Here is a 27,295-nt window from a genome sequence, read left to right as displayed (position 1 = left end):
AATTAGAAGGGAATTCAATTTGGCGGTTGCAGGAAGTTTTCGGTCAAAATCGTTATCAAATAAGCAAAAAAACTTGTTTTAAGGCCTGAAATAGCACCAATTTGGGGAATGTGTTAAATAAAATAAATTTGGCGGATAGAGGAAAAAACAATCCGCCAAATTTTTTTTCTTTAATAAGGTATGTGAAGAGAAAACCTTTAAACCCTTTCGAGGGCCCAACAAGAAATTTGTTGAACATTTTAATGATACTAATTGAAAGATATCTCGATGTTTTGTAAGGTCCCTGCCCTAAAATGGTTTTGAGATTTTGATAAAAATGAATTTGTTGAAGTATCTTTTCAAGTTGACAAAAGGCAAAATGACGTGATGAAACGATGACGTCATCGAAAAATAAAAGTTTGAACATAAAATATTATTACGAAAACGGGGAACGGCTATTAGGTACCCGAGAGTATGTCCCTTTAAGATTTAGAACGCCAGCTTATTGGCCAAAATAGATATTTTCAATTTTTACCTGTCAAAAGTTGGAGCTTGGGGTACGCCAACATTGGGGTACATTTTTTCAAAAATCTTTTAGATTATTCTCCTCAGAAATATCTTTCCAACAATGTTAAACTTTCTAGCATAGCATGGATGGGTGCTGAGAAAAGGTAAAATAACTAAATTGTCCACATACTTTTGAGAGACAAATTTAATTGAGTGAAACAATAATTTAAGTCAAATTTCAAGAGATTTTGATTATAATATCTCCAGAAAGATTTAGAGTTTAGAGCCTTATTTATACTCATTTGACAAAGATCTTTTGCCTGCCAAGGTTGGATCATCTAAAAAGCTTTTTACTTTACGAGATTGAGGGACAACCAAGTGAAGAGAAAGACAACATAGTATTTCAAGGTCGGGTCGATAGCCATATCTTTATTCACAATTTTAACGTAATTCTTTGGCCTTAGCTTTTTCAATTTTTGCAAGTTTAGCTTGAGATTTGTTTCCCATAACACCACCACCCCAGTGACGTCTGATCTCATCGAATCGTTCGTTATAGTTCGTTTTTACAGATTCAGCAACCTTTTCCAAAGAGTGTTTATCTTCTGGTTTGACAGCGGTAAGTGCGACAGCAGTGGCTGTCTTCATGTGGACGAGCTTGCCGAGTCTAAAATAACAAAACATTACCATTGAAACCACGAAACAGAAAAAAAGGCGATTTGGTCACTGATATAAGACTCCGAGAATACATTTCCAATATTATATTCTTTGGGCAAAATGAAATTCATAGTTTTATAAAGAACTTGAGCAATCCTGATCGGATATTTTGTCGTTATCTTAAAACCGTCATCTCGAGCGATTAAGACTAATCAAACTTCAGATCTCAAGAAGAAAGCTTTCTATCTTAAAAGAAAGAAATTGAAAAACTTAATTAATCGCGGACTTGAAGCAATGGTCTCAGTAAATTGGTATTTCTTTTCAAAAATTCTCAATTAGCAAATATTCTATAATCATTGACCATTCCGCTATCTAAGGAACAAATAAGTAAGGCATACCTAGCTTTTCCTTTAACAATACAATAGGGAACTCCCATTTTTCTGCACAAGGCTGGAAGCCATACAACGATCTAGAAAAGAACAGAAAATCAATGAATACTATGAAGAAACGTTTATAATAATTTGAATAAATTTATTGTCCTAAGAAATTCTGCTCAGGTTTTATAATCACGAGCTTGGTTTAGGATAGTCATAGGACAACGGGTCATTTTAGTAGACAATTAACCCCTACTTTATTGAGCCATGGAAAAACATTTTCACGTTTTCACAGAAATTCTGCTCAGGTTGTTCCAGCATAATAAATATGAGTTGGATTGAATATAACCATAGGACATCATAAATTGACCAAAAGCAGGCAATATCAAGTTTCCAATTGAAACTGAATGAAACAGCTTAAATTATTTTCATGTTTCCTCAGAAATTCTGCTCAAGTTGTTTCATCATAATGATTTAGAGTTGAATTGGTGATAATCATGGGAAAGTAGTAAGTCAAAAAAAATCACTGAATAAGGAAAACCCCTTATTTTTCTATTTAATAAATACATCATTAAGATTAGCAAAAGTTGTCCTCAGAAATTCTGCTCAGGTTGTTTCAGCATAATGAATATGAGTTGGATTGAATATAATCATAGGACATCATAAATTGACGAAAAGCAGGCAATATCAAGTTTCCAATTGAAACTGAATGAAACAGCTTAAATTATTTTCATGTTTCCTCAGAAATTCTGCTCAAGTTGTTTCATCATAATGATGATTAAGAGTTGGATTGGTGATAATCATGGGAAAGTAGTAAGTCAAAAAAAATCACTGAATAAGGAAAACCCCTTATTTTTCTATTTAATAAATACATCATTAAGATTAACAAAAGTTGTCCTCAGAAATTCTGCTCAGGTTGTTTCAGCATAATGAATATGAGTTGGATTGAATATAATCATAGGACATCATAAATTGACGAAAAGCAGGCAATATCAAGTTTCCAATTGAAACTGAATGAAACAGCTTAAATTATTTTCATGTTTCCTCAGAAATTCTGCTCAGGTTGTTTCATCATAATGATGATTAAGAGTTGGATTGGTGATAATCATGGGAAAGTGGCGAGACAATAAACAAAAAAGGGCGATCCCTCTTTTTTGTATTTAATAAATACACCATAAAGGTAAGACAGATTGTCCCTGGTTGTCCTCAGAAATTCTGCTCAGGTTGTTTCAGCATAGTGAATATGAGTTGGATTGAATATAATCACAGGACATAATAAATTGATCAAGCGCACACAGTGTGTCTGATGAAACAGCTTCAATTATTTTCACCTTTCCTCAGAAATTCTGCTCAGGTTGTTTCATCATAATGATTAAGAGTTGGATTGAATATAATCATCAGAAAGTGTTGAGACAGAGCCAATAAACTAGGTAATCCCTTATTTTCAAAAGGTTTTAACCACGAGTATTTATTAAATAGTCGGTGCGCAACGCACTGGGCTTAACTTCAGTGGCTTCAAATTATTCATAGGCCCGATTGTAGACCCCCAGATATTCACCCAAGGAACAATTGTGCAAAATTTTAGCCAAATCCGACCATTTTTGAAGTCTCCAGGCTGCCCCAAAGTTTTAGCCTCGTTTTGGCAAAAAACTTGTCCCAGGCCCAAAATCAAAATTTTCAAAAAATGAAAAAAAAAAACACCCCCAGAATTCATCCAAGGAACAAACAAGAAAAAGTGCCCTTTGTGGCCACCAATGGACGCTGCCCTGCCTTTCTAAAATATCGCCTGAAGCGTGCCAAATTTCAGCCAAATCCAACCATTTTTAAGGTCTCCGTCTGCCTTAAAGTTTTTGTGTCAGACAGACAGACACACACACAGAAATTGTCAGATTGTAGCTCAACTGAAGTTGAGAATTCATCATTAAGATAAGCCAAAGTTGTCCTCAGAGATTCTGCTCAGGTTGTTTCAGCATAATGAATATGAGTTGGATTGAATATAATCAAAGGACAACCTTTTCTATCATGGGGAAACAATATAGGTTTTGGGCTAAACAGCTAAAATAATTTTCCATTTTCCTCAGAAATTCTGCTCAGGTTGTTTCATCATAATGATTAAGAGTTGGATTGAATATAATCATAGGAAAGTGGTGAGACAAAATCAATGAAAAAGGACAATCCCTTATTTTAATTGGCCATTTCTATGAGAATAAGATAATATATCATCTAAGTTAAGCAATACTGTCCTCATAAATTGTTGTTTCAGCACAATGAAGAGTATGAGTTGGATTGAATATAATCATTGGACAAAGATGACGACCTTAACAAAAATTACCTTAACAATCATAGAATGCACCCCCTGAGCTTAGGGGGAGGGGGCTAATCCATTTTTGCTTGATTGGGGGCTGTATTAATTAAAAAATACTGGGGCTAGCTTGCTAGGCATGGCGTCCTGCAGCTTTTTGGTCCCCCCTAATATGAGCTAAAATCCCCCATCTAGCCTCCCCCCACCTGTCTTTAAAATTCGTGCCCCCCCCAATTGGGAAATCCCCCTAGCCGTATTGTATGAGGCCCGGAATTCCCGAGTTATTTTTTCCGAGTTAAAAAAACCAAGTTAAGAAAAAACCGAGTTATCCCGAGTTATGACGTCATTTTTGGAATTTAGTGACGTTATTTTACATTTCATAACTCGGTTTATTTTGCTTCCTTTAACTTTCTGAGTTATTTTTCATTTTTTAACTCGGGAATTTTTTCTTCCTTTAGCTTTCCGAGTTATTTTTGAATTTTTAACTCGAGAATTTTTGCTTCCTTTAGCTTTCCGAGTTATTTTTCTTCATAAAAAAACACCAGCTTTAATCTATTGATCCCATACCAACCAAAATCAAAGACATAACCATCCATTACCAACTAGAAAAACCTTAACCTACTTTGAATAAAATGAATAATCAACAAACAAGTGAATAGTTGAAATGCAAGTTAAAACCTGCTAGATAAACAAAGTGTAAGCCCTTCAAAAATCTTACAGCATAAATGCTGTGTAAATCTAAAAAAATACAGTAGGTAAGTGATGAGATAAAGCTATTTCAAAATTAATATTTCCTCCCTATTCCATTAAGGAATACTGTAAGTGACATGACAAGAGTCATGGCCCCCTTCGCTGTAAAAATTTTGAATGAATCACCAACGATTCTTGAATCAATCATTTCACAGACTATCCGGGGTAACTAGGGTTGCGAGCTAACGGGTATGTGCTGCAAAAATCGAGGAAAAAACTGATTTTTCGGGATTTCGTGACTCTTATTGGAACTTTTGGCTGTTTTACAAGGCTTGCTTAGGGGGACTGAAATTAGATTTTGTGATTTTTACGACCCGCCCTTCGAAGGTCCAAAAAAGGCACCCTTAAGGGCGGCACATACCCGTACTTGTCTTAGTACCCCTCCCCATAGAACTCATTCACAAAATTCTTCTTTTATTCAAGCAAATAGTAAATTTGCGGTGTGCTTGTGGTTTCGATCAATAGATTAAAGCTGGTGTTTTTTTTTATGAAGAAAAATAACTCGGAAAGCTAAAGGAACCAAAAATTCCCGAGTTAAAAAAATGGAAAATAACTCGGAAAGCTAAAGGAAGCAAAAATTCCCGAGTTAAAAATTCAAAAATAACTCGGAAAGCTAAAGGAAGCAAAAATTCCCGAGTTAAAAAATGGAAAATAACTCGGAAAGTTAAAGGAAGCAAAATAAACCGAGTTATAAAATGAAAAATGACGTCACTAAATTCCGAAAATGACGTCATAACTCGGGATAACTCGGTTTTTTCTTAACTCGGTTTTTTTAACTCGGAAAAAATAACTCGGGAATTCCAGGCCTCGTATTGTATAAGGGTTGCGAAGTGATAATCCAGACTGAGTGTTGTGTAATAGAACTGGGGGCAGAGCTGATAGGTTGAAGATATTTTAAATTATGTTAAAAATCTATGCTGGGGGAAGGTTTTATCCCTCTTGAAATAAATTTATTGAGAATTTGCATGCAAAATTTATTTGATATTTTGCTTTGTGAAGGTGGTGGCTATGTTTCTAAAATTTAGCTGGGGGCTATTTTCCTTAGCCCCCTCTGAAAAATGCTGGGGGCTGGACCCCTCTGCACACTATGACAATGTTAATTGAACACTAGTCAAAGAAAATCAACAAAACAGTAAACACGCCCTCAGAAATTCTGCTCAGGTTGTTTCACCATGGAGAATATGAGTTGGATTGGAGTTAATCATTGGGCAGCCATTCAATTCAATAAATAAATTAACAGTATCATTTCAAAAGAGATACCTCAATTGGGTCAACATCATGAGCAATAACAACTAATTGTGCTTTCTTGGCTTCAACCAAGTTTGTGATGTGGTTGATACCGCATTTAACATTGATTGGTTTCTTTCCAGCAGTTTCTTGTTTACCAGCAGCTTTGCTTTCGGCCTGAGCTGTTAATCTGGCTTTCTTCTCAGCTTTTGTTTCTGGTCTGTACTTGTGAAGAAGTTTGAAAAGTTGTGTTGCTGAAACACAAAAATCAATATTTTGAATAACTCATTCTCATAAGATACAAGGATTCCCATAGGTTTCAGCACTACACGCCTTTACAAATGGCTAAATCCTTCAGCAAACAGCATTGAAATAATCACTTAGCAAAGATTTACCTGTTTGCTGATCCAAAGTTTGAGTAAATTGATTGATGCTTGGTGGAACCTTCAAACGCTGGTACAAAATACGCTTCTGCCTCTGCAATTTAATGTATTTTGGCCATAGGACAAAACGTCCCAAGTCTCTCTTTGGTTGGATGTCACCACCTAAAAATGTGTAAATCAATCAATTGCAAAAAATCACTAAGGACTGAAGAAAAAGTTTCTAATGAACTAAAAACGATGTGAACACAAGCTATTGAGATCGCACAAAAGCAATAGAATGTGAGGTCACATCTCTTGACAACTTTTCTTTCATTTCGCTTGAGTAAATAAGTAGCTTTTACATATCTCAATCACAGGAAGGTGCCACCCTTTTGCTGTTACCCTTCCTTTTATCGCCAAACATTATCTTTAAGGTCAATGTTTGTTTTTCTGTAAGCATAACTTGATCATCATAAATAGGCTCTGTATTAGATACCTGAAATAAATTTTTGAATAAGTAAACAATGAGTACAAACAGTTGCATACCGATTCCAAAGTTTCTTGGACGTTTTTCAATTAAAACATTGGAAGTTTTCTTGGTGGTTTTTGCACCCTTGGTGGTGAAAGGGGCAGCTTGAGGCTTCTTAACCTTGACCTTCTTGGATTTTGGCGGCTGAAAAGTGAAAAAAGGATACATAAATGAAACTACATGTTGATTTTTAAAGCTTATTTAATTTAATGTAAAACCATTGAATTATACCCAGACAGTATCAATCAAATAAGTGCGAGTTTCTAAATATAGATTAACAAATTGTGTTTCGAGTGTTGCTTTAACTGATCTCCAGTACATAAGGCTCAAAATCTTCAAAATCAAGTTTGAAATACAACTTAGCTATTATATACTATTTTTGTTGGAGAGAACATATCTGTCATGCCTTCCATTAATCCCAACCTTCACACATTTCCTTATTAGAATGATACTAGATAACAAACATAGTCATTTCTCTATACTAGAAAAATATTAGAAAAGACTAATGTTTCTAATGATGATATAGGATATGACAATACTGATATAGGTGACTCCGATTGAAATACTTTACCAGTTAAGATTCAGCAAAGCCTGTAGCATGAAAAATAATATTTCTATCACAGAAATATGTTTGAATAATTCATCTCCACTACCTGTGAAATAATCTGTCCACCGCCAAGATAACAACCTGTAGCAACTAGACAATAACTGAGTCCCTTTTCAGCAGACCATTTTGCAGTTTAAAAAATATATTCCAGCTAGTAAAATATTTTTAATGGGAATAGACAAATTGAAGAGCAGGTTTCAATTAAACTACTGACAGTCAAGTTTCTTTGATCCACTGACTAAGGAGGCCCCCCAAGCAATTTGTGTGATTATGTGATAGGAACTTTTTGTAGCATGATTTTGTGATTTGGAAAGGGATGCGTGATTAGCCATTTTTTGCTGATGATCAAAGACAAAAAACTGTGCAAAATTGTGCTCAAAGTTACCACTTGAGGGCCTTACTTAGAGACCAATGTAGATGTTGTTTACTTAGACTTTTCTAAAGCTTTCGATAAAGTGGATCATTCAATTGTTCTGTCAAAATTCAAAAGGCTAGGAATAACTGGTAGAATCTATAATAGGATAGAGTCCTTTTTGAGAGACAGGCAACAAACTGTAGTGGTTAATGGTGTGAAATCAAACAACCAAGAAGTTATCTCAGGTGTACCACAAGGAAGTGTACTTGGACCCCTGATTTTCCTGATACTCATTGGAGACAAAGATGAGAATGTTATCCAATCTATCGTCAAGTCCTTTGCAGATGACACTCGCACAACCAAGTCAATAAAGAATGCTGAAGATGTAAAAATATTGCAACAAGACCTTCAGATTTTATATCAATGGACAATTGCAAGCAATATGAAATTGAATGATGCAAAATTTGAATTGCTACGTTATGGCTCAAATACAGAAATCAAAAATGAATCTCACTATACCTCACCATCAGGAGATAAAATTGAAGGAAAGGAATATGTTAAAGACCTGGGAGTTCTTATGTCCAATGATTGTCTATTTAAACATCAAATTGAATCAATAATTGAAAAAGCCAAAAACATAATTTCTTGGATATTGCGTACCTTCACTTCCCGCTCTACACATACCATGATCACTCTCTATAAATCACTTGTGATCCCTATACTGGAATATTGCTCAGCGTTATGGAGCCCCAGTACTACTAGTCTTATTCAAAGACTTGAAGAGATCCAGAAATCATTCTTAAAACAAATAAAAGGAACACACCAAAATTATTGGGAAAGTCTAAAGAAGCTTAGAATATACTCACTTCAAAGAAGGAGAGAACGCTACAGGATCATATACACCTGGAAAATATTGGAAAACCTTGTGCCAAATATCAATGATTGCTTCAAATCTAAAGACCATCCAAGATTAGGACGAATGTGTTTTAGCAAATACGCCGGTCCAAACAATTCAAAATTACGCGACAGTACCATGACTATACAAGGAGCAAAACTTTTCAATGCAATGCCAAAGAGCATTAGAAACTTGAAAAATTAAACTGTTGACAAATTCAAAAATGCACTTGACAAACACTTAGTACAAAAAATTCCCGATGAGCCCCAAATCCGTGGTTATACAGGGTGCAGGAGAGTTGACTCAAACTCAATTTTAGACATGAAATCTCTCTGCTGATCCATTTCTTCCTTCAGGAATTATGGATTGAATGAAGATTGTGGTGTGGATCAAAAGATTCTTGCCAGAGCGGTACGCTCAAACACATCCAAAAGTATCCAAAAGTAAGTATACTAAGTACAACAACCAAATGTGTACATATTCTGACATATTAATAAACTGATTCACTGAAATCCAGTTAGGCCAGGCCCAATTGATTGTTTGGTTTGTGTCCTAGAAGCTTTGAAAAATGGGTCGGTTGGTCGGTAGCTAAAACTGGAACCTTTTTTCATTTTCCCACCAAAATCCTCAATTTTAGAAATTCCTTAAGCAATCGTGCAATCCTGATATCCAACCGCAAATGTAAAGAAATAAACTAAAGCCTGAATCTGCAAAGGCATGCGCTGCGATCGCAAGATAACTTCTAGTTGGAGTTGAAGGCGTTCGCGACGCGTGCTTAAAGGAATACAGCTGTGACTCTCTGCTTTTAGGTGCTAAATATTTGTTTTTAAGTAAGGGTTACACCGGGAGATTTTCCGTGCGGGAAGTGGATGTTGTTTATAGAAGAATCAAAGCAGTCAGTTAAAAAAGAACCGCAGAGATAGTAGTTATCATGTGAGAAGGAGGTAAAATTATTTTGGTTTTTCTGACTCAAAGTGAAACACTTTCTCAAAAACTTAGAGTCGGTCGGAGGACACGAACCAAACTATCAATTAGACCTGGCCTTAGACACTATCTTCAACCAAATCTCAAGCAAGCTGCCTGTCCCTGTAACTGACTAATTTTCACCCAAAACAAACAGGAACAGGAACACTAAGAGCTTTTGAGTTATGCAAGGTGTTACTAAATTGTCCTGTACATATCAATTCTGCCATTTCATAGAAAAATGACTGATCGTGGGTGAAAATGAGACATCATATACGGAATGGAAGCGGTCTATCAACAAATACATCAATCATTGAATAAAATTGAATCACAATTAACACTTCTCGTAAGGTAAGACATTCTGCTCGCACATTGAATGATTACTCTCGTTCAATAATTACTGCTTGTGTTAGCTCATAGTATATGCCGATTTCGAAATTCACCAAAAATCTGAAACCTATGATTGTAGCACTGTACTAGGTTTCAATCTCATCTCTGTACAAAACAATTTAGAACAAACACGATGAACTACGGCACTAAGCACCAGGTAGTATAAACAGGTATCAAGTCTCCATAGGTTATCAACAGTGAACAACTAGGATTCTCCAGATATGATAAGAAATATAACAAAGCTTTATTACCATTGTGAACTTCCACTTGATGCCTTGCACTGAAAGATTCTACGCTTCTTTCTGTAAGGTTTTGAAGGATCGCATAAAATTTAAAAGCAAAGCAGACTTTGTTTGCCACAGTAAAAAAAACGTTTTGCTATAGGTTTGTCATGAAATCAATTTTGTTCTTTTCTTTTACTGAAAATAATTGTTAATTGAGTAATATCATATTTTTCATTCATATTAAAGTGTTTTTGTATTAATTCAAATACCAAAAATAATTTTATTATATTTGTTGTCTCTCTTGGTCTCTTTGGAAAGAAAAGTCATTATTCTAACGAACAATAACAAATAGGATCCGTGGTACCATTTTCCGGAACTCTAATGAAAAAAATAAGACCAAAATGACAGATCAAGCTCGGCACGACAGTTGATCTTCAACCTTCAGATTATTTGACGTATTATTTGGGGATCTCATTGACCTGCATTCAATAATGTTACCAGAGTAAGAACAGACTGTGATAGAAATAGACTTTGAAGCCTTTCAGGCATGTTTCAAGAAAGCTTTGTCAGTTTTATATTTTTTATAATTTTAACTTTTTTGGTCTTAAACCGCAAAAAAGAGCTGAAAAAATCTTAAGAGACTGTTTCACCAGGGCCAGGACCCTGCCGACGCACCGGACTGTCCGGTGTATTTGTCCGGTGGCAAAAAGTATCCTTTCATTACACCGGACGCAATAAGTCCGGTGTCAGTCCGGTGTTGCATACAGGGAATTTTGGACGCCGGACATTTATGAAACAAAAAATTAAGAAACACCGGACGCACCAGACTGGTCATGTCCGGTGTTTTGATTGTCCGGTGGAAAAAAATATCCTTCTCCTACACCGGACATCCGACTTTCTTAAGTCTGGTGTAGAGATTGTCCGGTGGTAAAAAAAATTCTCATTTTACACCGGACTTTCGCGTGTCCGGTGTTCGTTAAGTCCGGTGCGTCGGCAGGGTCCTCCAGGGCCATACAGCCATTATTTTATAAAGGTAGGGCAGCGTTTTTTGGTGGCCAAAAAGGACACTTTTTCTAGTGGTTTTCTACTAAAAAGGTACTTCTTTCGATTCAGACGATGTCAATCGAACGCTGAATCAATTGAACACAGTTAAACACAATCTAATAATTAATTGCAATTTGATTGTCTACGACCCTGCCTATGCCCCGGACAGTCCGGGTTTTTTTTGATGCGTGCCCGGGGTCCGTATTATTTGTTTTTGAGAGACTACCCCGGACGCCCCAGACAGCCCGCGCGGTCGCTTTTTATAGAATCGCTGACCGCGCGGGCTTTTTTCTAATTCGTCCGGGATAAATTTATGGCGCAAAAATTGGAGCCCCGGACGTAGGTCCGGGGAAAAAGTTATTTTTTTCAGACCCCAGACATTTGCCCCGGACTGTCCGGGGCATAGGCAGGGTCGTGATTGTCTTTTGTTTGTTTATCTTTTTTGAGATTATAGAAGAAGAATAAACTATGTACATACCGTGAGAGGTCCTAAAGCCGACACCACTGCCTAATTCCGACCCCCCAAATAACTGTTATGAAAAAAAATCTATGTTTACAAACATTCCCTCTCCAAGTTGAACGATAAACTATTGCTAGAACTCTCGAAACAAAACATCTAACAAGATAGCTGCAACGTCAAGATGTCAATTAATGTAATTAAAAAGTGTGAGTTGTAAAAATAATTACCTTTTATTCTGGATCAGTTGCTCATGTTTAAAATGATAACAGTTTTGTAATAAAAGTGACTTGTGCGGGAAAAATACGAAACAACTTGGGCTGGTTTTCATCAAGAAACAAACAGACTAAATTGCAAAAATGGCGTGAAGTTGAAAAAAGGGCGGATGCGGTAGCACTTAATTTGAATAACAAACATCGAATCAATGAGGCAGCAACTATCAACGCCCTCTTTACCACCCATAAGTCCGGATGTTTATTTACGGAAGGCCCGCAATCAAGCCAAGTGCCAGTGTAAAGTAAAACCAGGCTTGACTACGTAACGTTTCAAAATGAGCACGCTCGTACACAGACCTCTTTTATATTTTCGTGAGCTCTGGGAAATCAAAACATCTCATTACCTTTTATGAAGTTGTTAATGCTGTTGTCATTTATGACGTTGTGCATATTGCAATAAAAAATGTTTTGTTATAAGAAGCAATTATTGTTTATTTGGTTCGATTGGTACAGTGTATCAAATCTATCAGTTTAGTTGACACTTTGGTATCTTCGTTGCGTCACAGCGAAAGGTTTGTTTTTATTTTAGTTTGTATCTTTGAAAGACCCCATCGGATTTAGGCAGTGGTGTCGGATTTAGGACCTCTCACGGTAAGGTTTAACCATGGGTGGTTTTCGAGCTATGTACACATCTATACGAAGAAAAAAAAAATTAACTAGAAAAGTCCAACACAATCGAATATTACCCAGGATTTGCTTCGACTACATTTGATTGTATTCGATTATGTTCAATTACACGTTCGATTGATTCAATTGCATTTCGTATGATACTTTTAAGCGCTCGGCCGCCCATGCTAAAAAGCTCTAACGGAGTGATCCAATTTAATTTAATCGCAATCAAATTCATCGAACATAATCGTAAACGAACGGAATCGAAGATTAATCGAATGTAATTGACAATCAATCAAACCAATCGAACATAGTCAACTTTTATCAATCGAACCAATCTAACCTTACTCGAACGCAATCAAACACAATAGAATATTATCCAGGAATTGGCCGTTCGATTGAGATTCGATTACGTTCAACAATCAAACCGCAGTTATTGATTGCGATTTTTGTTCAAAGTTGTTCGATTGACACTGTCTGGTCTTTTGAAAATTGGCTGGTCACTACTCTAATCTTGAAAACATTTTGGTATCATTTTTAACAGCCTGTTCCTCTAAAGAATCCTGCATTGTAACACGCATGCATAATTTATCGTTCTTTAAAACCATATGTAGTTAATTCCTGTCTATTCGTGAAAAAATGCCGCCTCCTTACAATCACTTCAGCAGTTTCATGGAAGATCCAAATCTGCATTCCATCCTCTTAGCACCAACCACTTATCAAGAAATTGCGAAGGTGATTGGCTCTTTCTCAATAAATAAAGCAAGTGGTCCTCATAGTATTCCTATAAAAATCCTTAAACTTTTAAGACTTGATATTTCTGTGCCAATATCGGCGCTGATAAACTACTCCTTTCTCAGTGGTATTTTTACCCTCTACTCTCAAAATATCTAAAGATGTGCCTGTCTTCAAACACAAAGGTTCTCCCCTTGAAGTCTCTAATTATAGGCCAATTTCACTTTTATCTAACATTGAAATTTTTTTTGAGAAAGTGATGTATTCACGTCTCTCTGACTTTCTTGAAAACCATAATCAAATCTACTCTCGACAATTTGGTTTTCGTAAGGCTCACTCTACTGAGCATACACTCATTAATATTGTCAAACGTATCCGAAACTATCTTGACAATGGTGGGTTTGCCTGTGGTGTATTTGTAGATCTACAAAAGGCTTTCGACACAGTTGATCACGAAATTTTACTTGAAAAACTCGATCACTACGGAGTCAGAGGCATTGTTAACGACTGGTTCCGGCTGGCACCTCACTAACCGCTCCCAGTATGTTTCTCTTGCAGGCTCAAATTCCCTTTTAAAATCTATTAATCATGGAGTTCCTCAGGGTTCAGTCTTGGGTCCTCTGCTATTCTTGTTGTATATAAACAATCTTCACCGCTGTATAAGAACCTCTGAAACATATCATTTTGCTGATGATACTCATTTACTAAATTTTTCAAAAACTGTATGGAGTCTTTGTGGGAGGGTTAATGCTGATCTCAGAGTTTTAGTCAGCTGGCTTAATGCCAACAAAATTTCTTTGAATGCTAGCAAAACTGAGTTTGTTATTTTTCGTTCCCCTTGGAGACAGATGGACTGTATTCCAAGAATTAGGCTTTGCGGGAAAATTCTATCACCAAGTAAGAGTGTGAAGTATTTGGGTGTTTACCTTGACAATCATCTAAACTGGAAGGTTCATACTTCTTTCGTTGCTGCTACATTGAGAAGGGCAAATGGGGCAATATCCAAACTTCGTCACTATGTTCCAATTCACATCCTTCCTGATCCTTCTAAACATTTATCATGCAATTTTTGCTTCTCATGTTCGCTATGCTAGTCAACTCTGGGGACTGTGTGACAATACTGTCACACATAGGATTCTTACTCTTCAAAACACTGCACTAAGACTCATGACCTTTAGTGAGCCAAGAACTTCTGCCACTCCCCTGTTTGCTGAGCTTAAATTACTCAAAATCTTTGATCAGGTGAAAGTAATGAATATCTTATTTATTCAAAAATACCTCCAGGGTAATCTTCCATCTGATGTCCTATCAACACTTAATTTTGATGAAATTGATCACAAAACTGGCACCAGGGGCAAAGCTATTAAACTACTAAAACTTTCTTCGGTCAAAACCACAAATTTTAGACTTAACTCTTTCTCTCGTCTTTCGTCAAAACAATGGAATGAGTTACTAATAAATCATCCTGACACTGATTTTCAGAACCTTGATACTGATGAACTAAAATCTTTAGCTACAAAATTCTATTTAGACAAATACAAAGCTGAAGACGAATAATCTTTGTGTGTGTGTGTCTGTGTGTGCGAGTATTGTGTGTGCGTGAACTTAGTGTGTTTTCCCAGGGTGGGAGGGGTGGGTGGTGTAACAGGAAGAACTTTATAGGTAAATCTACTCAAAGAAATTGTCATAAAATAAAAGTAAAAATATTTCTTATATTCATTATTTTGTTGTCACTATTAATATTATGATAATCGTTTATTCATTTTTTCTTTAGTTCTGTAATAAATAATTTTTCAGTTTCTTCTAGGTTCCCCATTGTATTAGAGAAATCTATTTTTTTTTGTAAGGGGTTATCCTGCTGTGTTGCAGCGAAAATATATTCAATTCAATTCAATTAAACAAAGGGAAATGAATACGTAGAGGGCGGGGTGGTACAGTCACTTTTGGTCGTCGGGGTTACGTGTGGATGGCAACATTTGTCGTTTTTTATGAACTTTGTTGTTCTTTTTGTCTATTTTCAGTAAATGCAGGATTCTTTAGATAAAACCTCTCTAAAACATTCACATTCATTATGCGTCCCAGGGACTGGGAGGCAATCGCAAATATCTTCATTTCGCTCCCTCGTTGGGTCTAAAAGGTGAGTCGGTCGGTTGGTCGTAAAAATGAATGAATTTCTTCTTCTCATCCAACCTCCATCATCCATTTTTGGAGTGTATTCTTGAAGGAAACTGCCTGCCAGCCAGCCAGCAGCCAAAACAACCTCGTGTTATGGATGGTTTCAAGAAATGGTGCCTAAATTTTTTTTCTAAAAAACAGTTACTACCCTGGTGTACAGGCAAATTTCCAGGATTTGAGGCTGCTACCGTTTTTGAGCTGAAGATTGAGTTTAAAATGTGCTGTAGGCACAAAATCACGCACAAAATGTGGGTTTAGAGGGCGAAGCCCCCATAAAATTTTGCTTTTATTGTAAAATAAAGTACTAGAATATCGTATGCTCAGAGACAATTTTACCTAATAAAATATATAGAAGACTACTCAAATAGAGCAAACTAGGAAACTCATCGTTTGCTGTAACATGAAAAAAATAAAGACAAAATCGAAAACTCATTTTACCGAAGAAAATATAACAAAACTACTCAGACGTTGTGTTAAATAAATCAAACAAAACTACTCAATATAGAGTAACATGGTTTCAGCCCCCCCCCCTTAAAATAAGGGGTGATTTAAAATTTAGAGAAAAACACAATGGGTAAAAATGTTAAAAACTGAGAAATAAGGGGGGACTTGGTCTCAAGGGTCAAATGGAAGCCCTTGCTACTCGAGGGGGGAGTAATCTTGCTCCTTTCTGTTCCAACAGCTGATATTTCTTTGTCACTTTTTTCATTTTTACCTCATTCTACCGGGTGCAGCAGAAAAAACTTTGGACGTTTGGCGAGCCACTGAGGCCGAACAAAGTCTTGTTTAGACTCAAAACCACTTTTATTAGAAAGAGGACATGCTAACTTAAATTTTGCGGTATAACTTTTTAAGTTTGGTCAAGTAGTTGTCAAGTTATAAGCTTTTGAAGTCAAAATTCACTTTTCGAAAAGTGTAAAAAACACGTAAAAAAAGGTGTATTAAATTTATGCAAATAATGAAAAAATAGCTCAGTATTTGACTTAGGGCCTATTTGTTTCATCACTATTTTTGCTATGTTTACTACAAGTGCACTCGATTCAATTTTTTCTGTCCAGATCTGTAGCACTTTTTGTAAATAAACTTGCAAACTCCCTTTTAGCAAAAATAGTAAAAACATCAACCTTCTGCAAGCAAAGCAAAGTTTGCAATTTCTTCACAGTAAAAATTGCATCTAAAATTAGACTGGACGATACTTTCTTAGCCTGATTGCCGATTTTAAACCAATGAAATTAGAGAAGTGAAGAGCTGAAACTGTAGCTTGCTCCACGCACGGGTCTATATCTGAAATCAAAATAGCAGTTGTTTTCATAATGGCGGGATGGTGGTCACACAACCGTAAAAAATAAACAGTGGATTGAAAATTACTTTTCAAAATTCAAAGTACAACCAGGGATCATAAAGATGGCAGACAACAAAACTTGCAATATTTACTATCATTTTCAAAGTTTTCATGGGATTTCATAGCACTTTTAGCAAATAGCATCTACAGCATTTATAGTAAGTGAAACAAATAGGCCCTAATTTAACGACTTTTACGACATAATTAATTAATAAAAATACTTTTAAAAGCAGTTTTCGTTTACAACATAGTCAGTTTTTAGTAAATAGTCAGTTTTTAGAAATATTTGAAAAAAATTCTTATCGAAAACGCTTAAAAATGCTTAATTTAATACCCTTTTATTACGTGTTTTTCACACTTTTCGAAAAGTGAATTTTAACTTCAAAAGCTTATAACTTGACAACTACTTGACCAAACTTAAAAAGTTATACCGCAAAATTTAAGTTAGCATGTCCTCTTTCTAATAAAAGTGGTTTTGAGTCTAAACAAGACTTTGTTCGGCCTCAGTGGCTCGCCAAACGTCCAAAGTTTTTTCTGCTGCACCCGGTAAAATAATTTTGTTCCTGCTGTGTCCCGATCTTGCAAAGCATCTGAGGTTCCAATCTCATTTTCTATTTCGATTCGAATGTTACATTCGAAAATATTTTTGTTTCCTTGATGTGTCATCATCCTACACTACATCTAAGGCTCCAATCACATTTCAGTAATGGAATGTCCCGTGATTCGCATGTTTACATTTTTTAAAGACATTCAATTTGGAATATTTTTCTGTTTTGCTTCTATATGGAATAGTTTCGTTCAAATGCTATCAGCTTGAGGAGAAAACGATTTTAGAGAAGTTTATTGTAGGGATTTTTATACCAGGTATATATATTGTTTATAGACCTTTTTTAAAGAGGCAGCCATGTTGCATAATTTTTAAAATATGCATGATACAGTAATTATGCATTGCTGTACCATTGTTTTTATGCTGGAGTACATAATTATTCAACATGGCTGCCTCTTTAAAAAAAGGTCTATTGCAGTTTATCATTCTCTACTAATATTTTAAATTTGCTGATTTAGAAAAGTATATAATGATAAAAAAACTTTTTCACGAAAGAAAGAAATATCAGTAGAAGAGCTTCCTCAAAAGATAGAGCTGATGCTGTATGCACCACCAACCAAGAAACAAAAAAATAAAAAGCGGAACCCAGAACAGGTCTACTGCCCAGAACTAGGGTTTTCCCCCGCACTGACACATGAGATTATAACAAAACTTAGAAATAAAAAGCTTGAATCAGGAAAATAGAGGATGGTTAATGAAATACCACTTCATATTTTGTTCTACTCTAGCCTTCTTAACCTTTTTAAATATTGTGACAGGACATGTATCTTACATTTGATATTTCGATTGATTTTTAACCTGTAAATTTGACTTTATGACTTTTTATCATTAGATTATCAATAGTAAATTATCAATAGAATTTCACTGTTTATGTTGCAAATGCGTTTAGGACTAATTTCTCGCTTGTCTCTACACCCCAAAAATTAAGGACATGTATACATAAGAGTCTTGCAAATTTAAGGGGGAGTAAAACTTAAGGGACACCTCAAAACCATCTTTAAGCTTTAAGGGGGGATAAATTGATAAGGGGTGATTTGTGTTTTAAGGGGGGACTCAAAATCATGGATGAAACCATGTTAGTAAACTAGGAAAATCTAGCATTTGCTGCAAAATTGAGAAGAAAACATAAAATCGAAAACTCTTTTTATGACCAAAAAATATAAAGACTAAAATATATGAGAAACTTTTACAAACGGCATGCTACTCTACGCGTGGCAGTTTTAGTGCTTTCTCCAACTAGCCAGCGTTTCAAAATTTCATTGAAGTCTGCGTCTGTAAGTTTGCGAAACTTACAGATTCGCATGCAATGGCTTAAGTTTTCTGGGAGTAGTCTCTTTCTTTGAGGAGTCAGAATCAGGTTCATTAGAGAAAAGGACGTCTTGACTTCTGCCGTCGAGGGTGGAATGAGAGCAGCGAGTCCCAATACAGTCGTGATGTCTGGATAAACAATCAAGAACTGTTCATTTGCTGGCCAATCCTTGAACAGCATGTCGAAGGTGTAGATTTGATTTTTTGTCTTAGTTTTGTAGCTTCAGCCTCCATTTGTTTGAGCTTTTGCTTTTTCTTCGAGATGTTGGTTGGAGAAAATATTGAGCTCATCAAATCCAGCTCCTTTTGCTTTGTGGTGATCTCTTCCTCTTTTTGATGGAGTTTGACCTTTTGACTTGATTCAAATAAATTTTTGTTGTTCAGAGCAATTTTTTGAAATACTCGTACTGGACAATCAAGTTTGGCCCATTCAATGCTGGCTGAACAGATTCTTTGCCATCAGCTAACAAAGACGAGAACCGTAATAGGAGGCCAAATCTTCCACCCATTTCTTTCTGTGCTCTATCAATAAGTTTACATCATCTGGCAAAGAGCAGAATTTTTTTTCTTGAAGATTGAGTTTCATAACTCAATTTAAGATTGAGTTACCCCTGGAAATATGCCTGGTGTAGTAACTGCAATGGGTGGTGTTCTAAAAAAAAGTACTGAAAAGGCACTTACTACACATACTGTCTTGTAGTAACTGCGTGCCCCCCCCCTGCACCATGTCCAATCCACCACATAAAAATTTCAAAGAAAATATAGAGGAGCTTTTATTAATGGGATGCTACGATGCAGAAAACATTTGGTGTGATGGACCAGACACAGTACAAATTTTCGCAATTCACCCAAAGCCAAAGTATCAATTTGTGCACAGAATGAATTTTATGTCTATGTAAAAACGTATGGGAATATTTATTTGTAGCTCAAAATCGCAAAAATTGCCTCTCTATAATCCAATGTTTCAAAATACCTGATAGTAAAGCTCAGTATGACATAACAAAAATATAATATGAGTCAAAGAGCAACAACCTCTCAAAGGGAAGCTCTCCTGAAATCCTATACAAGACGTTTGAAGGATGATGTTAAATCTATATTGGACAATTACACTGAAGTAATCAAAACTGCAAAGGTAAGTTAAGTCTACACTTCACCCATATATTCTTTCTTATTCACATGGCTAATTGTTTGATTCGCATCATTTCAATCACAAAATTAAGGAACTTCTAAATGCAAAGATTAGGACTTAAATTTATCAGGAGAATTTCTTTAAACTAAATCCACTACTTCTTAAATGGTAATGACTTGTTTGTACAGGTCCCGGCAAGTGAAGGGTATGTTTTCTTCCTTTATAGTCCCGCTAAGGGTCTGAGGGGCGAAAGTTAGGCAACACACCCCCGTCAGCTTGAAACCCTAATACCCCCAGGTACAGGTTAAAAACTTTTTTCAATCCATATGGTAAAAATTTGTTTTTATCAGCTGGGGTCAGGGTTGAAGCTTGAGAATGACATTTATGGGTCTGTAAAATACACTAGCTTGTGAAATTGGTTGATTGCCGTGGTATTCTAGTGGTAAAATAAGGAGCTTCTGAAATGGGGGTACTTTTCATGTGTGGGTTTGAATACCACTAGGAACCTAACTTTGGCAAATTTCAAAAGTTCAAAGTTGAACTCTTAAATCCAACCGAGAAACTCGAGATCGAAGATAGAAAAATCTGCTTTAACCCGTACAAAGAAGACAGGGTCTTCTTAAATGTTTGTGATACATTCAGAAAATTGCTGGGTGTTTTTTTAGATTGAAGAAGAAACTCAAGTAGCAAGATTAACACAATCGGTTGGTGATGCATATGAAGTTGATGTGCGAGGTGCAAACATTGTATGTAACCATCTTTTTTACTGAAACTTAAAAATGTTCATATTTTTAAAAAGGATAGTCAATTTTCAAAGAGGAAAATCTTCTATTTCATTTTATTTTATTTTATTAGACTTTATTGAGTATTAATTTTAATATTTTTCAGGTTCGTGCTGGTGAGTCACTGATGAAATTAACAGCTGACATTAAAGAATTCCTAATTTTAAATGACTATCCTGCTGTCAATGTTTGTTTACAAAAAAGGACACAACAATTGCGATCTATAGAAGAACAAACAAAGAAAAAACTATGGGAACTTAGAGAGCAAGTGGATGGTGATTTAAGACTTTTAGAAGATGAATATTTCTCGTCAAAGTACAAATAGATTGCTTTCAATAGGCACACATCTAGAAGATTAGAATTTTATTTCTTGCAACGTGTGTCTCTTAGTAGAGATGTCTCTTTGAGATTGGCATTAAAACAACTCGCACTAAAATCTTGTTTGCTTAAAAAGACCTCAATTTTTAATGCTTGTAATTTTTATTTTTTTTAATTTTAGACTTTAAAACATAATTTTATTATTTTGCTTCATTTCTTCATTAATTTCAAAGTGTTTGAAACCCTCCAAAGAATATAATATATGATTAAAGTATTATTACTTTAAAAAATACTTATTGCAAATTTGTGGTATTTATATCAGTCTCTCTTATTCCTAATTTTTTATGCATAGTAGCTAAGAAATGTATAAAATTTCAAAGGAAAATTTATGAAAACAAAATTCCAATCAACATGGATCAAGAGTTGAAAAACTTAGAAAGTTCAACTGTGGACCTATCAAAGGTTTCAGAAGAGTTGAAAATTGATCTGGTTCATTTGGGAAAAACTGGAAAAACAAAAATTGTGAAATCTGATGATCCCAAAAAGCTAACTCCAGGAACAACAGTAAGTATTGAAAATCAGTCTCACTGATTTCTTAAAAAACATTAGATTATTTCTGTAACTGAACTCGAGAATTATTCTGCCATAAAACTTGAATTTATATTGAAATTCATAACAAACTTTTGAAAAATATCTGAGTAAAATATGGTGAAATAAAGAACTAGCTTAGATACAATCTTAAACAAGCTGCATTGCCTGAAGAGAGCATCATTGTGAAACAAGCAATTATATAAGTTAGTTCTTTATTGTCGATAGTGCTACAATATATATTATAGAAAATCTAAAAAGTTTTAAATATATTTTCATTTAGCTACCATTGGGAATTCCACCAGTCTATCCAGAGTTAAAGGATGAAATTGAACAATTACTCTTGTCACCTGGTGATATTCCTATTCATGCATTTCAACATTCTCAAAAGTAAATGACTTCATACTGTTATTAATTATAGGTACATGTTCTGGGACATGTGACTTGTGCCTTGTCTATTCCAAAGGTTGTGTTATGCATTTAACTTGAACTGAGTAAAGTCTCTCACACATACTTTAAATGTTCGAGATCGAATATTAATTAATCTAAGGTGCTGTGGCTCATAATACTGCTTACAATGGATTTACGATTCATTGCCTAGGAGAAAGACCAAAACAACGTCTAGTCTGTCCATATCTTCTGACGACTGGACGACAGATGAAGATTAGACAATATTTTATAAATTTAAAATTATTTCGTAGAGGTCGATAGACATGTGAAATATAATTCTACGAATAAATAAATTACTTTGCTTTTTTAGAGTTTGGGAGCGTGAGAAAGATGTAGAGAGTTTGTTTGATTTGAATTTAACACCAATAGCTACTGAGATTGTTATGGAAAGAGATCCAAAAACCGGAAAATTGCAAGCTATAAAAGAAGTAAGCCAATATCTACATTTCCTTATTTAGTTGAGTTTATTGTTCTCAAATATACTTTGAATAATTTAAGCTTTAGAATATCATCCTTACCATTACTTCAAGCTGTTAATGATCAATGTCATAAAAGAGGGTGGGCTTGGCAACAAACCGGCAATATTGCTCAAATTATTTACCTTTCCTCACTTGCAACCAATTGTTTTAAAAGCTACACTCTTAAAATCAATTAGCTTGCTGTGCTATTTTTTTATGTTATTGTCATTACCTAGGAAGTTAATAAGGATCTTGGATTCACTGCTCAAAACTCCATGCTTATGAAACGACAGCCGGGTGCATACAATGATTCTGTGAAAGGAGATTCCTCAAATTGTCCATTTTGGCCAGGTTTGATTACCTCTCTTTTTTTGAAGACTGAAATTATTATACCGGGTGCACCGAAAAAAAGTATACAGGTTTGTCGAGATATTGTGAGCTTCAGAATTTAAATTTTTTGTTCATTCTTTTTTTATCGTATAGAGGATGCTCTAACTTAAATTTTGAGCTATCATACATTAGGTTTGAAAAAGTAGTTCAAAAGTTATTTTTAAAAACTGACTTTTTTTCCATGTCAAAATTTCAAAAAATCATCAAAAACAGCGTAGTAGAATCTTTTTACTCTATTTTGTATTCAGTTTAGGTAGATTTATTCCAGTAATTTAGCTTCTCCATCCAAAGTAAGGCTCAACAAAATAATTAAAAAACCAAGAGAACTTTTTATCTTGATTTTGATAACTTTGATAACGTCAATTTCTTTCTTTTTTTTCCAGGGGGTATGAAACTACCATCACTAGACAAAATGTTGACATTGGAGGATCATGATACTGAAGTTATTGATTTATCACCAAGTATGTTGTTATTTCTATTGAAGTATTTTCTTGACTTATTCCTAAGTTAAGATTTAGTTGGCTTTCCTATCAGAGACCTGAAAATCTAAAACTGACCTTCTATTTTCAATTTAATGTAGCTGAATATTTTCAGTGGAATATTTTCAACCAAATATGTTTTCTATGATGATTCCAAACCACTTCTTCAATTTTCATTTCAGAAAGTCTACTTACACAACCTCCAGGGCTTAGCCTTTCCGTCAATTTTGAGCTGCCAACGTCAAACTCCAGTGAAGCTAAAGGTATTTTTGAAAAGGTTTTTCATTGGAACAATTAATTTACTTTAAATAATCCAGGGTAGCTAAAAAATTCAGTTTTTATCATAATGAAGAGCTGTTACGAATTATGCTTCAATTTACTTTCAAGACGTGTCTGTTTTACCATTAAAAGATGCACTTTTACCAATCTAAATTATAAATCAAACTTTTTCCAAACGAGCGAAAGCACCTAAATTTCATTACAATTACTTCATTTGCGCCAGTTAGGAGTACAATGTCATTATCACTTATCTCATAAAAAGTATACCTTCCGTTTCAATTTAGAGTCCACCATTCCAGATGATATGTTTGACACCAAACCAGTCAACATTTCTGACATTTTGACCATGGATGTTGATTTGAGTGAACTCTATGTGGATGTTGAGGAACCAGAAGGTGAGACCTGCTCCAAAGAAAGTCCTGTCGATATGGCATATACTGTCGAAGAAGATATCCCAGAAAACGTGCTCAAGGTAAGGAAAGTGTTACTGTTATGGTTGTCCCCAACAATTTTGAATACAGTGATTTAAGAAGTGATTGATATCATTGTTCTTCATAGTACTGTTAACCTGATAGGAAAGTTTCTGTCAATTTTTTATAAAGGAACCGGTAATTTTTGGCTCAGCCTGAGATTGTTCTTAACTTTCTATTATCCCAAACAATAGAGCTATTGTTCTGAGTGCCTAAATCTTAGGCTGGTGTTCTTATAAAATTGTTTTTATAAAAAAAAGTGTGTATTATTTATCTTTGAAGATGTCATTCTATATTTGTATTTTTAAAGGTTGAAGAGACGAAGGATTGGAAGAAGCAACATGAAGGTGATAAGAAATGGTCTACTTTGGATCAATCAGATGTCAGCGATTTTCATAAACAAGTTCCTGATATGGCTTTCAAGGTAATTATAATTCTTGTTAAACTCCGGTTAAGGAGTTTCTTAAAATGAGTGTTTTTCATTTGTAATTGTGCGTAAATCCGATTAATCGCGATAGTCGGTTTCGATTTCCCGATCTTTCCGGTTTTATTTCCCGATTTGGTTTGCTTTTTTGAAGAAGAAAATGTAAAAAACCTCCTTATTTGATTGTTTATTAGAGTTCTGGATGAAATCAATGGAGAACAAGTTTTTTTCCAATGCCCCTAACCTTGTCTTCAGATTTTTTCTCTACTTCTTTCTAGTATCCATTTGAACTGGATGGTTTTCAGAAGAGAGCAGTATTACATTTGGAAAGGCACGAAAATGTCCTGGTGGCTGCGCACACATCCGCCGGCAAAACAGTCGTGGCTGAATATGCAATTGCTTTAGCTCAAAAGCATATGAGAAGGTACCTTCAACATTTTATTGTTAGACTTGTCGATCGGGAAAATCTAATTATTTTGATGAGGTCTTTTTATGTATCAAAGATTCAAATAGATTGAACAATCCTGAGTATCACGGATTTCAGCCATCTCAACGAACATAAATTTAGGCATGGTTTTCCAACTATAGTTTTTTATATAGAGCACTTTGTGCAACAAAAATTATCAAATGAAAACATCACATAAACACATTACACTTTTTTTTTATAAGAACAATTTTATAAGAACAATGAGGCTCAAAAATGCCAAAAAATAAGAACAATTTAAGAACAGTGGAGAGGCTGAAGTTAGAGAGTTATAGCAAAAAGAATCACTGGTTTCTAAAATCCTCTAAATAGTAAAGTAAATAGCCAAAACTTGTTTTTTACCTTAGAAAAAATAAGAACAAAACAAGAACAATTCAAGGCTCAAAGTGCCAAAAAAATAAGAACAGCCGAGCCTCAGCAAAAATTTACTGGTTCTTATAAAAAAAAAGTATATTGCATGCATCATACCACATGTAAATCTAAAATTTTAATCCTTTCTCAACTCGAACAATGAATCGCAAATTTTATTTTTCCAGAGCTATTTATACCTCGCCAATCAAAGCATTATCCAATCAGAAGTTTCGTGATTTCAAAGGGACATTCCCTGAAGTTGGTTTACTGACTGGTGACGTGCAAATCAAACCAGAATCTGCTTGCTTGATCATGACTACCGAAATTCTAAGGTATTTGTTTTAAAAGATGGTTGGACACTAGACTGGACACTCAAATTTGAAATGATCGATAATTCTTTAGCTTAGGAAATCCAAAAAGAAGCATTTATGTTTCAAGAAGGCGTCGTATTTCAGTTAGAATTAAAAGGAAGTGTTGGTTTAATATTTCGAATATACACAAAAAGAACAACTACTCGGAACCAGTTTTTACAAGTTTTAATGATTCGAATTTGTTACTTTCAACCAATCAGTTGTTGTAATAGTGACGTAATGTCAGATTGGCTGGTTTGATTATAAACGCCTTTATTCGCTTGTTGTTGTATTTCTTTGTTTTTAGATCGATGTTGTATAACGGTTCGGATGTGATTCGAGATGTGGAATGGGTCATATTTGATGAGATCCATTACATTAATGACGCCGACGTAAGATAAAACACTCAGAAACCGAGAACCTTCGCCTAGTTAAATCAACCAAAAACTTTGTCAACCAAACAACAACATTATAATACCTTTTTTTCAATTGTGAAGTACACGTTTTGTTTATAAGCAAGTGTCTGCCCCTATATCATTAGCATTCTATTGTTCTTAAACAATAGAGTCATTGCTTAGGTACCAAAAACTGAGCCTGCATATGCTTCTAAACGTTATGCTTATAAAAGAAAAAACATGTAGCGTTGACTTTCATTAGCCTTGTTGCAAGCTTTCCGTCAACATGAAATAAAATATCACATCCATACATACATTTACAAATCGTATAATTTTGATATTTCTATTTGTTTATAGAGAGGGGTAGTATGGGAAGAAGTGTTGATCATGTTACCTTCGCATGTTGGTATCATTCTACTATCTGCTACCGTCCCAAATACTCTCGAATTCGCTGCTTGGATCGGGTAAGTTAAATACGTTAACATAAAAGGTTTTATTTTTACATAAGTGTTCCCGTTTCATATCAGACACATATTTCATACCAGGACAGTGTTTATCTATTGTTTTATTATGGTGATATAAGCAAAAATTATTGTTCTTTTCCTTTTTCTGACCAATCTTGCTCCACATCCGTGTCAGTTCAATGTGAAAAAGCTTGTGTAAAATTGATGAGTAAGCAAACGATATCACTCTTATTTAAAAACAAAACCTTCAGGCCTTGCTCTTTCGAGGAAAATCTTAAATTTGTGATCAATTTTTAGCGCACTGGACCTACGTGATTATGTTAGAATTATTATAACGACAAACTTTTCTCACGCTTGAGAGCTACTCAATCTTTTCCGGGCGACAAGAGTTGAAACAAAATAATCTCCATCATTAACCGCAGTGATGACTTAAAAATCGCCTGTCGAAATAAAGTTTTGATTCAAACGTGGTGTATGATTTTGCTTTTCCAAAGAAGAAAAAAATAAATACTTTTCTATTATAAGAAATCTGCGATCGTTCTCTTTCTTAGAAAAACAAAACAGAAGGAGGTGTACGTTGTTCAAACCAAGAAGCGACCAGTTCCTTTGGAACATTTTCTATTCACCGGGAATAGCAATAAAACATCCAATGAACTTTTCTGCATCTTGGACCGGAAAGGTAAATTCGCTGTTGAAGGGTACAGAGCAGCGCTTCAAGCCAAGAAAGCACGTGCCAGTAAATCGGATGAAAGTTACGGACCGAAAGGAACAAGACAAGGAAATCCTAAGCAGGTACAGATTTTTCTTTTCCATT

General features: G+C 35.0%; 3 protein-coding genes across 3 annotated transcripts in view; 2 read left to right on the top strand and 1 right to left on the bottom strand.

The window, feature by feature from the left end:
* Positions 1-887: 887 nt before the first annotated feature.
* On the bottom strand, positions 888-10,324 carry LOC136807781 (large ribosomal subunit protein eL8-like). The gene is made up of 6 exons (XM_067064404.1): positions 10,146-10,324; positions 6,702-6,828; positions 6,189-6,338; positions 5,827-6,047; positions 1,539-1,609; positions 888-1,150 (listed from the first exon to the last, which is right to left on the bottom strand). Exons 1-6 carry the CDS (start codon positions 10,146-10,148, stop codon positions 928-930), a joined length of 795 nt encoding a protein of 264 aa, XP_066920505.1. The 5' UTR covers positions 10,149-10,324; the 3' UTR covers positions 888-927.
* A 9,085-nt stretch (positions 10,325-19,409) lies between these two features.
* LOC136807779 (mediator of RNA polymerase II transcription subunit 22-like) lies at positions 19,410-21,112 on the top strand. The gene is made up of 3 exons (XM_067064403.1): positions 19,410-19,802; positions 20,465-20,545; positions 20,688-21,112. The coding sequence occupies exons 1-3, from the start codon at positions 19,683-19,685 to the stop codon at positions 20,904-20,906; spliced, it is 420 nt and encodes a 139-aa protein (XP_066920504.1). The 5' UTR covers positions 19,410-19,682; the 3' UTR covers positions 20,907-21,112.
* A 143-nt stretch (positions 21,113-21,255) lies between these two features.
* LOC136807778 (superkiller complex protein 2-like) overlaps positions 21,256-27,295 on the top strand; it is a 28,737-nt gene continuing 22,697 nt past the window's right edge. Inside the window, exons 1-13 of the mRNA XM_067064402.1 lie at positions 21,256-21,463; positions 21,771-21,877; positions 22,248-22,365; positions 22,632-22,746; positions 23,169-23,246; positions 23,447-23,527; positions 23,828-24,015; positions 24,324-24,437; positions 24,716-24,861; positions 25,458-25,604; positions 25,930-26,014; positions 26,375-26,481; positions 27,033-27,273. Coding sequence (XP_066920503.1) covers positions 21,311-21,463; positions 21,771-21,877; positions 22,248-22,365; positions 22,632-22,746; positions 23,169-23,246; positions 23,447-23,527; positions 23,828-24,015; positions 24,324-24,437; positions 24,716-24,861; positions 25,458-25,604; positions 25,930-26,014; positions 26,375-26,481; positions 27,033-27,273 — 1,680 coding nt within the window. The 5' untranslated portion in view covers positions 21,256-21,310. The remainder of the gene's footprint in view (positions 21,464-21,770; positions 21,878-22,247; positions 22,366-22,631; positions 22,747-23,168; positions 23,247-23,446; positions 23,528-23,827; positions 24,016-24,323; positions 24,438-24,715; positions 24,862-25,457; positions 25,605-25,929; positions 26,015-26,374; positions 26,482-27,032; positions 27,274-27,295) is intronic.

The sequence above is a fragment of the Clytia hemisphaerica genome, unplaced genomic scaffold (assembly GCF_902728285.1).
Source record: "Clytia hemisphaerica strain Z4C2 unplaced genomic scaffold, Clytia hemisphaerica genome assembly, whole genome shotgun sequence".
NCBI lineage: Eukaryota > Metazoa > Cnidaria > Hydrozoa > Leptothecata > Clytiidae > Clytia > Clytia hemisphaerica.
Note: the sequence above shows the minus strand (reverse complement) of the source record. Positions and strands in the feature narration are given on the sequence as shown.